The sequence below is a fragment of the Larus michahellis genome, chromosome 1, assembly GCF_964199755.1.
Source record: "Larus michahellis chromosome 1, bLarMic1.1, whole genome shotgun sequence".
NCBI classification, from domain to species: Eukaryota; Metazoa; Chordata; class Aves; order Charadriiformes; family Laridae; genus Larus; species Larus michahellis.
The window spans coordinates 203,370,003-203,384,245 of record NC_133896.1 but is presented as its reverse complement, the minus strand read 5'-3'; the positions used below and the strand labels follow the sequence as shown (position 1 = coordinate 203,384,245).

The 14,243-nt window shown below is 38.8% G+C and overlaps 1 protein-coding gene across 1 annotated transcript in view; it reads left to right on the top strand.

Annotated features, from left to right (window-relative positions):
• RNF17 (ring finger protein 17) overlaps positions 1–14,243 on the top strand; it is a 54,599-nt gene that overhangs the window by 18,886 nt on the left and 21,470 nt on the right. The window contains exons 14-21 of the mRNA XM_074569765.1: positions 160–349; positions 797–962; positions 2,347–2,537; positions 3,609–3,747; positions 4,219–4,372; positions 5,096–5,211; positions 8,206–8,326; positions 9,065–9,182. Of these exons, the coding sequence (XP_074425866.1) occupies positions 160–349; positions 797–962; positions 2,347–2,537; positions 3,609–3,747; positions 4,219–4,372; positions 5,096–5,211; positions 8,206–8,326; positions 9,065–9,182 (1,195 nt within the window). The remainder of the gene's footprint in view (positions 1–159; positions 350–796; positions 963–2,346; positions 2,538–3,608; positions 3,748–4,218; positions 4,373–5,095; positions 5,212–8,205; positions 8,327–9,064; positions 9,183–14,243) is intronic.

Genomic DNA, 14,243 nt, shown 5'->3' with positions numbered 1-14,243 from the left:
TTTTTAATGTCTTTATTTTATCAGTAGCACTCTTTACTACCTGTGTGGAAGATAGGCAACAATGGAACATTATGCAGAACTCTGATAATGCTTCCAGTGTGAAATACCTGCAAATGCTGAATTTAGTCTTTGGTGTCTTTTTAATTTGCTTCCGTATAGGTGGTAGAACTTTCATTAAGAGTAAGGAAACTGGAATGTGGTGCCGTGGAACTATCACTGGACTAATTCCCCTAAGAAGTGAAAATGAGAGGAAGTCTTGTGGTCCGATAGGATACAAAGTTTGTGATATTGCACTGCTGGAAGTATTCCTGATAGATTTTGGGAGCTCTGTAGTTCTCGTTTTCTCAGGGTATGTTTACAGAGAGAGTTTTTTGTCTTCGATTGTTGTCCTTGACTGTTGCTACTCAAGAGGATCTCTACTAAGAAACAAGTCCTCCATCAGCTTCACGCAAGCAGATGACCAGATACACAAATGACACTAATGTTTTGTACATATGTATTTCCCACAAGAAAAGTGTCAGTGTATGTAAGTATACAAGTGTACAAGCCTTCATACCTTCAAATGTTTAACTTAAACTTGCATTGCAAAAGAGAACACGTGAGTCCTCAATGTTTTAAAGAAAAAAAAAAAAGGCATTTCATTGAGACTTTTTAGTTTTGTTTCAATGACATTATGTCTATTATTGCAATAATGGCCTTTATTTTAAGTCAGGCATTTGATTTGGGTGCGGGGGGTTGGCGTTGGGGTTTTGCTTTTCTTTAAAGCTAGTACTGCTTTTTTTCCCATTGACAATAGATACATTCACACTGAAAGGCCCAAAACTGCTACTCAGGAAACTATTGAAACAGATGACATTTGTTTGTTTGTAAGGAAACCTGATCAGCATATTGAGGCAGAACTTGCAGCTGTTCCTCCTTTAGCAGTACGGTGTTCGTTGAAGGATGTTGTTCCCAGAAATGCAGTAAGTAAAAGCTGTTGGTACTATTTCAGGAGATATTTTTTTTTCTTCCTAAGATTTATATTAAAGAACTTACATACATAATTTACAATGATCTTATTCCAGTATAAGCAGAAGGAAGCTTGAGAGGAGTACAGGGTATATTTTATTTTTTGTAAAATGATGGGTTGCATTGCTTTCATTGGAAAGGAAACAAGCTTATGGCAGACTGTCTTTAAAAGCCTCTGGGTTTATGAATACATATTTCAAGCTTAAATCTCACTACTCTTACTCTAGACATGTTCTTTTGTCAAATTTAAAAACAAAGTACAGACCTGATACTCTTATTTCGTGTCTGTCTGGTAACTTTATGCAAGTAGTAACTTTCCAGAGAAAGTAGTAACTTTTTCCAGAGAAAAAATGGTTTGAGAATTTTTAAGAGACTCTTTTCGAGGATTGTCTTTGTTACTTAAAATTTTTGCAACATGTTGAAAAGTGCTATGTGTTCTCTTTCAGTATAATGATAAATAAAAGTACTGACAGTCTTTATCCCCTTAGAAAAAGGACATATGTTGCAGCATTATTTTCTTCATTATTCACTTATTTATTAGGCTTTCTTTATTTTTGCCATATTCATGTGGGAATGAACTGTGTCCAGTGCAGCTGTGCGTTTCTGACAGTAGAACTGCTGGTTGGTTTTGTGGTTTTTTTGGGTTGCGTTTTTTTTTTTGCCAGTCTGATGTTGTCTGAAATAGCTTTAAATAGGGAAGATCTGAAACAGTTTTCACCGGTGTGGGTAAAATGTCTTCCTTACATGCACTTTCATTTATTTTTATTTTTTTTTCCCACCTAAAAAGCACAGATTTTTGCAGTATCAAATGAGAAATGCATTAACTTGATCCAAGAGAAATAAATTCAGACAGACTTTTTCAAGGTAGATAAACCCTCAAGAAGGATGTTGTGGAGAGGAGGAATGTGTAAATTAACAAAATATGTTGTACATTTGTATAAAGACACGAAAATACAGGAGTAAACTTTCAAACTTATTGGGAGAGCAGAAATGTAAGTCATGAGATGAAATGGCGTATGACAACTCTGATTTATCTATCAGAACAATCAGAGGGGATGAAATCTTGAATTCTCAAAAGAAACATGTTGGAAACTGCAGCCCTTTGATCTGACTCAGTTTTATACAATTAAAAACACTTATAAATCCATCATAGAAGAATACTGTTTAGTGCTGTCCTGGCTATGGACCAGGCAGTCTGTGTTCAGTATTTCATCTGTTCAGATGCATCTGTGTTCCCTTCCTTGCTGCCTTTTTTTTTTTTTTAATTACTAATTGTGGGGTTTTTTGTTTTAATATTCTCTGACATCTTCAGTAACTACCTTTTTCTTCCTAACACAGAATGAAGGTTGGGGAGAGGAAGCAACGACAAAATTTTTAGGAATGGTCAATAATAAAGTTGTTTTAATGACCATATTTAGAGAAGAGGATGGTGTTCTCATTGTGGATTTGAAAAAACCTCCATTTAATAAAATAAGCAATAACATGCCAGTGTCTCTCAAGGATGCATTAGTTTTCTTAGACTTGGCAAGGTATGTGTTTCCCTTTGGTTGATGCTCTTATGCCATAAATGATAACAGCATAATACCTATCAAGTGAAGTTTTACCAAGCAAGTTGGTTTTGCAGTGTTTGATATATTGATGTGTGATGTACTCACCTTCAGCGATTTCTGTTGATTTCCTTTTTCCACGTTCACTAATAAGTGCTCTTTTGAACTAGTCAGGGCTTTATGTGGATAATGAGCTTTATTATAGAAAATGACAAAATTTAAATTTTTGTCCAAATTAGAGTAACAAGAGGTGAAAGGAGAAGCCCTTAGTGTCTGCCACGAACAGAAAAACATACAGGAATTGGCCTTGTATCTGATGTGGCTGGTAGGCAGTCCCAGGCTAGTCAGCACTCTGAACCAGGCAGGTGACATGATGCATATAGCACAACGAATAGGAGAAACAATGATAGGGCATAAGGGGGAGGGAGCTTGATGTTGGCATTAGGACAGAGGAGAGCTGCTTTGGAGGGACCAGTGGAAGAGGCAGGAGATAGAGAACATGAGTGTTCTGCTGTTTGGATACAGGGATATGGCATGCAAATGTGTAGGAAATGACAGTTCATTTTGCTGCACACAAAGAAAGGTCTTTGTTTATATTTGAGCATAACTAGTTAGGGTGGTGAGAACAGCAGGAGATGTGTTTTTTTTACTGCATCTGTGTTCCTCAGGTAATTGGTTTTTCCTTAAAGTGAGGAAAAGGAAATCTAAAAGAAAATGGTTTTGTCTATGTAGTGGATTCTAGCCTTACACTTTTTTTTTTTTAACAATTTTAATGTACGCTACTGCATCCCAAATAAGAACATCTTTTTAGGAGCCAGCTGCCATATATCATTCTTCATATGTTGTTACATTTGTGATGGGAGAAGCATTAGGGAGAACTGGCTGCACCAAATGCAAGAAGGAAGTTCAATCTATTCATACAAACATGAATCAAGTTATTTTTATAGGACCATTTTGCATTTTTCATGGGAAACTTGATATTTGAATATAAAAGGGTTCCTTCTCAGTAAATTTTGATAAAATTTATTCAGAATTTCATTCTGTTTACCTTAGGTTTAGATCACAGCTTCCCAGTCAGTTAGAAAATAATACCGTCTTGCAGTATAGTCCACCTAAGATTCCACAAGAAGGAGAAGTCGTCTGTGTTATAGTTTGTCACATTAATAGTCCAAGTGATTTCTATCTCCAGTTGGTAAGTTTAGAAATAAGTTTAGTAAAACTGAACATTTTAATGTTGAGGTACTTGTAGTCCACATTAAATAAGCTACGATTTCCATTAACTTCTGTCTCTTGTTACCAGTTTTAGGATTCTTTGAATTAATAGACACGATTAATCCCTACAATCCTAGATGAATCCTAGATTAGTTCCAGAAATTCTTAGAATTCCAGAAAGTTAACTTTTTTTTTGTCAGTTTTGTTACGTGGTTTAATTCTGATGTGGGTATGTAGTGTTAAACTGTTCAGAGTGGTGATTGAACAGAGCAATATTCAACAATTGTTAGGCTCTTTAAATTCACTTCACGTGAATTTACCACTGTTTAGTTTGGGGGTGAAGACTAGGAAGTACACTACTAGAAAAAAAATGTTCCTTAGAAGAGCAAAAATGCCATTTTAAAAAAAGAAACATCTGGTGTACACGTGTGTTTTGTTTTTCTTATTTTAGAGAGATAGCCTGGATTCTTTATCTTTTTCAAAGAAAATTCAGGAGGTATATAAACATGAGTATAGGAAAAACTTGGAAATTGTCTGCCCAGTTGAAGGCCAAGCCTGTATTGCAAAACAGGAAGATGGGAATTGGTACAGAGCACAGATTATAGGTGAAGTATTGATTCTTTCACTCTGATGCTAGGTTGCAAAATCAGATGTGGTACTAGATCAGAGTCCTGTGCTGGATATGCATAGTAATAAACAGCCATAATTTTTACTAGGCATTCTTATACTGACAGGTAGGTTCATAAAGTCAGTAGAACTAATTTGTGTTATATTCTTTTGCTATTAATGGAGTGTTTTATACAGTTTTGTTTTTTTTAAAAGAAAAGCGGTATGCTTCAGTTTTTATATTATACTGAAATACTATTCTGTAATTATTTTAATTAATGTTTCACCTACTATTACAGATCTGAACTACAGATTTATCTGTTATAGTCACCTCTGGGTGTAACTAGTGCGGGATAATAATTCCCTATAGTAATTCTGAAGGAGATGGGGGGGTGTACTTGTACTGACCTGTATGTTGCCTGTATGGGCAGTTGTAGCATGCCAATATGCTGACATGTCTACTTGGCATGTGTTTAACGTGCCAGTGTCTCATAAAGTGGTTAGATGGAAGGGGATCAAAATGCTAACTCTGTCATTTCAAGAACCCAAAAGAGCTGGCTCTTAAAAAATATCGTTTTTTGAATTGTGTTGTAGAACACTGGAAAATGTGGTTTATTATGATTATACGGTGTAAATGTGGATTTTGCTCTGAAATTCTGGTGCTTTAACTTGTATCAGATACTATTTTTTTGTTTTAATAGCTTGGGTTGTTTTTCTTGAAGGGCTGCCAAGTCGTCAAGAAGTTACAGTAAAATATATTGATTTTGGCAACGTTGCCAACTTAACTCTTAGTGACATACGCAGAATAAAAAAGGAGTTTCTGAGCATCCCAGAAAAGGTAAATAAGTGGTTGCCTGGATTGAATACTCAAATTTAATAGAATCTCAATAGATGTAAGGGAAAAGAGAGGGTTATTAACATTCTGAAGTAAATAAAATGTTAAGCAAGTTCTTTTCCACATGGGTTTATGATTAATTATGTTTTGGGTGCACATTGAAAACTCTTTTAATTATTTTTTTTGTATCATTTGGTTTTAAATGAAATTTAATGTTACCTTGCAGTAAGGAGGTGTATATACATTGTGTGTGTGTGTTTTATTCAAATACCTTCTTTTACTCCATAGTAAGCCAATTGAATTTTTACATTCTTTCATTTTCAAATAATGATCTAATAATGGTCTCTTAAAAATACATATTTTTGTTTGGTTTATGGCATTTAAAGTTTGATGCTTTCCTAACTTTAGGTATTGTAGGAGTTTTTGCCTTCTGACAAGGAGAAAAACTGAGTAAATGGCAAAGTATTTCTGTTAAATAAAAAACACACATAAGTAGAAAATAATTCTTTTTCTTCAGCTATTCTTTTGATTGTTCTCTTTGCTGACCAGAAGCTAATCTTTTTAAAACTTCATATGTTGATAAGCGTTTTTTAACCAGTTGTAGGCACCAGAAGTAGTGATTGTTGTAACTAAGTTTGGCCAGTGTCTTTTACTGAGAAAAGGATTTAATTGTTTATATTTTGAGCAGATATTTCTGGGGAAAGTTTCAGCCAAAATAATTGAGCCTTTTTGACAGCAAGGGAGAGGAAACATTCTGAAAATGGCAAAATGTTCTTGTAGTTGCAATGTCTTAATGCTTCAGATCAGAGCGGCTAATGAATAAGGTGTTGGTATTTTTGATGTGTATTATCGCATCGTTCCAACTGATGCTTGTTCTAGACCAAATATAAATGCTCAGAAAAATCTGGTAAAGAGTTTGTCAGCTCTTGGCCACGTACCACTAGGCCTCCTCACTTTGATGATAAAGGAGAAAAGTTTAGTTACGCGTACAGATGGGTATGTGATCGCTATAGAATGGTCTAAAAAAACCTGAACCCATCAGTTATTTTTAAATTTCAGCATTCTTATGCCATATATAGGTTATGGTGAAACACTCTGGCAAGGTGTTTATGCTTGAAGTTTGCATAAGAAATAACACCTTCCTGTTGCTATTAATTTTAATGCAAGTAATAGATCAGTAGGTTTGAGTCTGCTTATGTGTTGCTATGGTTTCAAATCTTTTCCATATTAAAAAAAAATAATTTTAAAGGATTTAAAATTCTTTGAAACATGAAATTGCAAAATCAAGCATTCAGAAGGTAAGAGTATCAGAAGGAGGGTTGCTTGTGCAGCTCTGTCCTGTTGTGTGTAAGCGTTACTAAGTCTTCACACATGATCACATATGGCATTGCCTCAAATGTAAGTTAGTGAAGAAATTTGAATTAGGCTGTTACAAGAGAAGTCAGACTTCTTTCAGCCCGTTAATAGAGTTTGTAGGGGTTTTAATGGACTTGAGTGGTACGGAAATCTTAGAATCATAGAATCTTCATGGTTGGGAAGGACCTTTGAGATCATCAAGTCCAACCATACACACACCCCAAAAAAAAGAAAAAAAAACACCAAGCCACAAACAACCAACCTACAATCTCTGCCACTAGAGCATGCCCTGAAGTGCCAAATCTAGACATTTCTTAAATACCTCTAGGGATGGTGACTCAACTACCTCCCTGGGCAGGCTGTTCCAGTGCCTGACCACTCTTTCAGTAAAGTAATTCTTCCTAATGTCTAATCTAAACCTCCCCTGACGCAACTTCAGACCATTTCCTCTGGTCCTGTCATTATTCACTTGGGAGAAGAGGCCAACACCCACCTCTCTCCAACCTCCTTTCAGGTAGCTGTAGAGGGCAATGAGGTCTCCCCTCAGCCTCCTCTCCTCCAAGCCAAAGATGCCCAGCTCCCTCAGCCTCTCCTCATATGACATATATCTTGGCCAAGACTAGAATTGGTTTTGTGCTTAACATAGTGTTGGCTTTGTCATCCACAGCCCTTTCTTTTAATGGTTATGTAACCTGTCAGTCAGTCACATTTTCATATTCCTGACTGTCTGTATCCAAAAATATCTTGACAAAACATTCTTATTTCTATTGTCTTTATTTCCTTTCTCTGCCTTTCCTCCCACCTGTGTTTAGTCTTCTTTCTTTCAGTGCAATAAACAATAACATTTGCAGTTAATTTAAAATTGAGCCACAGTGTAGCCACCAAAGTTTGCAATAAAGCTGTTAAACAAAAATTCTTTTAATCAAAGTATTTAGAATCATAGAATCATAGAATTGCTGAGGTTGGAAGGGACCTTTAAGATCATCAAGTCCAACTTTTAACCTACCCTGACAAGAGCCACTTCTAAACCATGTCCCTAAGTGCCCCATCTACCCTTTTTTTAAACACCTCCAGGGATGGTGAATCCACCACCTCCCTGGGCAGCCTATTCCAATGTTTAATAAGCCTTTCAGTGAAAAAATGTTTCCTAATATCCAATCTAAACCTCCCCTGATGTAACTTGAGCCCGTTTCCTCTCGTCCTATCACTTGTCACCAGGGAGAACTATTCTGATTTCCTGTGTGTGTCTTTTTTTTTTTCTTTTTTTTTTTTTTGTCTCGTAATCAATAGCTTTCAAAAATCTGGCAGGAATTTCTGACACAGGTCCCATGGTACTCTGGTGTCCCTGTGTTTAGTCCTTCAGACTTCTACAGTGGTGTAGTCATGTTAATTCTATGCCTAACCATAAAGGGAAGCAAGAAGTAAGCTCTTTCTATTTCAGCAGGAATGTATCTTAATTTGAGGTTCTCCATGGGGTGGAGGTGGTCATTTTAAATCAAATCAAATAATGGTGATGTGGAACCAGAAGCCAAGGTCATGCTGTCTTGCTGTCCTCATGGTGGAAAGTAAAGGCTGTGATTTGGCTATAATGAGATGGTCTTCATATGTGGTAGTCAATACATAATTTGAGTTATTCTTCAGGCAATCAGGTGCAGACTGGCTTACCTTGAGCCTTACAAAGAGGCAAATGAGTGGAACGGGAAAGCCAAAGAAAGATTTGCAGAAATGACCGAAGATAAACTTACGCTGTGTTCAATTGTTGGTAAGTTATCAAGAGTGTATTTATTTATATTTAAATATTATTAAATTGACTCAAATGTAGAAACATGCACTTCTGTATTTTAAATAGTATTTATTTGAAATGCTTTTGTTCGTACTTGCAACAGGTAGCCTGCAGTGAGAATATCTAAACATGGACTAATTGGAGTAGACATAACAGATACAACTTCTGACAAAAGCTCTGTTTATGTCTTCTCTTACAGACCACACCAGCATTAAGTGATATAAGTATCCTGGTTTATTAAGATGGGATTGTTTCCAAAAGTACTAGCTATCCTTCACTCTTCCTGACTTTATGGACAGGTGGAAGTGTGATCACTGCTGCTCTAAAACATCGCAACCAAAAAAAAAAAGTTCATATAACAGATACATGCCTTAGTAGGATTTTTCTCACTACCATTTATTGTTAATATGTAGATAGTTACTTTTCAACTGTGGAATGGTGGTTTGGAATCCATCTAATAAATGAAATTACATGTACTGGTTGGTTTCTTTTACAAAAATACTTTGTAATTATTGGTGTATTTTAAGTTAGTTTTATAGATACATGCAAAGCTAAGCCTCCACATATTGTTGATGTTCGGAATAAATTCTTTTATAAATCAAATGCAATTTTACAAAATTCTGTCTTTTATTACTGGTTGCTGTGCCTCCAAAACCATAAATGGTCTTTATACTGTCATTGATTTGCACTAATTATGTTTACGTTATTCATTCACAGAAGTTTTAGATAATAACGTCTTATCTGTTGAACTCTTTGACTTCTCTGCTGTTCACGGAAGAAGCTTTAGTATTAATTGCCAGCTAGTTAAAGAAGACCTAGCATCCTACATACCTGGGTAAATACACTGTGCATAACTTCTATATACATTGTGCATAATGTAAGTATTTGGAAATACTGAATTTGTGTAACAAAATTACTGGCTTTAGTATGTCACCTCCAGTGGCTGGAATTTGCCCACTTGTGATAAATTTACTACAGATCACATTCATCAACTGACATAAGTTACAGAGTGTAACTCTGCAGTTTGGCATAGCTGAATTCTCAAACTAAATCTTAACTAACATGTATTGAAATTGTAATTGATTCAAAAGTTGGAGATGAAATGTTTGCATCATGCTTCAATGTGCTTAAGTGCCAAATCTTCCCAAACTGGTTATCATTAAAGTTCCCATTCTCAGGTAGTAAGAAAAGAAATACCACTTTTGAGTGTTTAATATGCACCTAAGGTAAGTTATCTCTTTGGAAGGTCTGTTATTAGAAAACAAATACTCAAAAAACAGAAACTCAAAATACAGAGATAACACTGCTGCATTTAATGTATTGGCTTCTTGAAAAGATAATCCATGGGCTCTATTACTGAAAATCAATAATTATTCTTCATTAATAATTTTGGATATTGATGAAACAGATTGTTAAATCAGAAGTTTTGATTCCAAAAAAAAAAGGGAATTCCTCAATTTGCTTTTTTCAGGAGGAAGCAAATAAGTGGATTTTCATCTCTTAGCTCAGAAATGCAACTAAATACCACTAATGGTTTTCTTGTGCTGGTCACAATTTTTAGTAAGATTTTTGTAAAGTTAAGCAGCTTTATTTAAACTTGAACAGCCTAATTGTTTTGTCACTGTCACCAGGGTATTTTGTTGTGTTGCAGCTATACTTAGATGCCTGCTTGCGATCGAGTGTGTGTGTTACTTTAATATAAGTTGCTGTGTAACACATAACTTGATTAATGTGGATTTTTTGGTCGCTCGCTCACTTCCCCTTCTTTAGTTCAACTGGAGAGAAAACAGAAGAAACAGGAGCAAGAAAACTCATGGGTCAAAATAAAGACAGGGAGATCACTTACCAAGTACTGTTGCAAGCAAAACAGACTTAATTTAACTTAGTTTATTACTAATTATCATAAATATTTAATTACTGATTCAGGCTTTGGGACACAAAAGACAAATATTTATAGCATCTGCACCTGCCCTTTCCCAGGCTCAAGTTTATTCTAAGCACCCTTCTCCCCCTCCTGCCTTCTGGTTTCACTCTGTCCCTGCAGGGAGCAGTGCAGGGCCTGAGGTCAGGACACTGCACTTTCTCCCTGCCGCTCCTTCCCTCTTATTCTTTTCTTCCTGTGCTCCAGCACGGGCCCTCCGCGGGTCTCAGACCCTTCAGGAGTGTGCCTCTTCATCCACAAAAGGCCTTCTACTCTTTTGATGTTGGTGTTCTCCATCTTATTTCTCTTCTGTTCCCTCCTCTCTCTCCCTGGCATTTTCAGCCCTTCATTAAATTAGAGTTGCCACCAGCTTCACTGACAGATTCAGCCATGTCCTGTGGGGGGTCTGTTGCAGAGACAGCTGGAACGGGCTGCACCGGGGCAGCACCTGGACTCTTCTCTCTGGTCACCTCTGGAGCCACTCTCTCCAGCTACCGACCTCTGGACATCTACACCCAGTGCACCATGTCTTGTAGTTGGAATGATGTTTCCTCTGGGAGGCTTTGGGGGTTTTTGGCTCACTTTGTTTTTCTATGGGCATAGGTCTCAAGCCCTCCAGAGCTCATTTGTCATGCTTTCTCACTGTATTTCCCATTTGTGAAGATGGTTGCCTGCAAAAAGGCAAGAGACCGGTGAATAATTTAAACCTACCTTAGGTCATTTAGAATCCCATTTGTGTTATGGTTATTCTTCCATGTTTAATGCTGTTGAGGGATACCCAGGCCAGCTCTGAACTAATGTAAAACAATATAAGTAGGAGAGCACAGCACTCCGCTGAAGCTGACTTTCAGACAAGCAAACATCAGTAATCTTACTCTTGCATTAGGATGGAAAGTAGTCCATACAGAATTCCAGGACAAAACCTTGGAGTCTGAAGTTCATTCCAAATTGAGTGGTTTTTCTGATGGATCTGCAATTATAATGCTATACTGGAGTTACTAGAGAGGGGGCTGTAAGACCTGTGAGGTGAGGTGTTTCACTTGGGAGATCTCTTGCCTTTGTCCATTTCATAGTTCAGACTAGTTGTATGCAAGGTAAGCATGTTCAGCATATTCATGAGTCATGGCATTCATTTCTTTCCTGGTTCTACAAGTTAGCTGTTTAACCCAGCAGTTTCCAAATATCTTCATCGGGAAGGTTTGCATAAATAATTGTGTAGCGGTGTATAGTGGATGATCTCTCTGACAGAGCAGCTTGTTCCTTCCTGTGAAGGAAAAGACAGGCGTTAGGTTTCTGAAAACAGGAAAGAGTTTCTTCCTGGAGGCCCAGAAATGGCCAGCAGTTAAACTCAGGCTTACTGTCTCCTTTAGTCAGTAATGTTTACAAGAAGCCAGTTCTTTTGCATTAACGGTTAGGTTTTTGTGTTGGTGGTTTGTTTTTTTTCAAGCTGCAATCCCTTATTTCTCTAGTTGGCACAATTCACACAGGCTTGTACTAAGCTGGGCTGTTGCTCAAAATACATACCAGCCAGTTCTTAATTGCTGTTGAGCTTTATTTTATCCATATCCAGTTCACACAATTTTAAAAAAACTTCATCAAGGTGTTATGACGACCGTACTTTATTCAGTGTTCTACTTAAGAAAGAGCTAGCTCCAATTGTGTTGCATTTATATCTTCAGGGAATGTTAGAAAGGTAAATGTTTCACTAATGTTAATAGTCTTCTGGAAGGAGTATTTACACATCTTAGAAGTTGAACATTGCAGCTTCCACTCAGAGGCAACGTTGATTTCCAGAAGCATCATATTAATAATTTAATGTCTTTTAAGGCAGACACAAACATTCAGCAGTCCATTTGTGTCAGGCTCGCTTTTCTGCTGGCAGCCTATATTGCATAGTGCTTTCATCTGTTAGTAAGATGTGCAAGGATACAGAATCACAGAATGACAGCGGTTGGTAGGGACCTCTGGAGATCATCTAGTCCAACCCCCCTGCCAGAGCAGGGTCACCCAGAGCAGGTTGCACAGGAACACATCCAGGTGGGTTTTGAATGTCTCCAGAGATGGAGACTCCACCACCTCCTTGGGCAGCCTGTTCCAGTGCTCTGCCACCCTCAAAGTAAAGAAGTTCCTCCTCATGTTTAGGTGGAACTTCCTATGTTCAAGTTTGTGCCCATTACCTCTTGTCCTGTTGCCGGGCGCCACTGAAAAGGGCTGGCCCCATCCTCCTGACACCCACCCTTTAAGTATTTATAAGCATTGATAAGATCCCCCCTCAGTCATCTTTTTTCCAGACTGAAGAGACCCAAATCCCTCAGCCTTTCTTCATAAGAGAGGTGTTCTGGTCCCCTAATCGTCTTGGTAGCCCTTTGCTGTACCCTCTCCAGCAGTTCCCTGTCCTTGAACCGGGGAGCCTAGAACTGGATTAGGGCACTCCAGATGGGGCCTCACCAAGGCAGAGTAGAGGGGGAGGAAGACCTCCTTCCACCTGCTGGCCACACTCTTGGTGCACCCCAGGATGCCCTTGGCCTTCTTGGCCACAAGGGCACTTTGCTGGCTCATGATCATGCTGTTGTCCACCAGGACTCCTAGGTCTCTTTCCACAGAGCTTAGGGGCAGTTTTGAATGTCTAGAACTCAACAGTGTGAATGACAGTGTTGAGTGTGTATGGATGAAAATCAAGGGGAAGGCCAACAAGGCAGATATCATGATGGGAGTTTGTTACAGACCCCCTAGTCAGGATGTAGAAACCAATGAAGTATTGTATAAGCGGCTGGCAGAGGTCTTGTGATCATCTGCCCTTGTTCTTGTGGGGGATTTCAACTTCCCGGATGTCCGCTGGGAATACTACACAGCAGAGAGGGAACAGTCCCGGAGGTTCCTGGAGTGTGTGGAAGACAACTTCCTAACACAGCTGGTGAAGGAACCTACTAGGGGAAGTGCCCTACTGGACCTACTGTTTGTTAACAGAGAAGGTCTTGTGGGGGATGTAAAGGTTGGAGGTCGTCTTGGGCAGAGTGACCATGAAATGATAGAGTTTTCAATTCTTGGTGAAGGGAGGCGGGGAGCCAGCAGAACTGCCACCTTGGATTTCCGAAGGGCAGACTTTAGCCTGTTCAGGAGCATGGTTGAGAGTGTCCCTTGGGAGGCAGTTTTGAAGAGCAAAGGTGCCCAGGAAAGCTGGTCATACTTCAAGCAGGTGCTCTTAGAAGCGCAGGTGAAGGCCATCCCCATGTCCCGAAAGACGAGCCGACGGGGAAGAAGGCCAGCCTGGCTAAATAGAGAGCTTTGGCTGGACCTCAGGAAAAAAGGAAGGCTTACCTTCTCTGGAAAAGGGGCTTAGCAACTTATGAGGATTATCAAGATATAACAAAGCTATGCAGGGGGAAGATTAGAAAGGCCAAAGCTCAATCAGAACTCAGCTTGGCCACTGCAGTTAAAGACAACAAGAAGAGATTTTTCCAGTATATCAACAGAAAAAGGAAAACTAGGGAAAATATAGGGCCACTGATGAATTGAGACGGGTGCCCTAGTGGTGGAAGACACAGAGAAGGCAGAGTTACTGAATGCCTTCTTTTCTTCGGTCTTCACTGACAAAGCCGTCCCTCACGCATCCCATACCCTGGAGGCAAGGGGGAAGGTCTGGAGAGAGGAAGATTTTCCTTCAGTTGAGGAGGACCGGGTCAGAGACCACTTGGCCAAGCTGGACATTCATAAATCCATGGGCCCTGATGGGATGCACCTGCGAGTGCTGAGAGAGCTGGCAGATGTTATTGCTAGACCACTCTCCATTGTCTTTACAAGGTCATGGGGAACAGGAGAGGTGCCTGAGGACTGGAGGAAGGCTGACATCACTCCAATCTTCAAAAAAGGCAAGAAGGAGGACCCAGGGAACTACAGGCCGGTTAGTCTCACCTCTGTCCCTGGGAAGGTAATGGAGCGACTCATTCTGGATGTCATCTCCAAACACATAGAGGA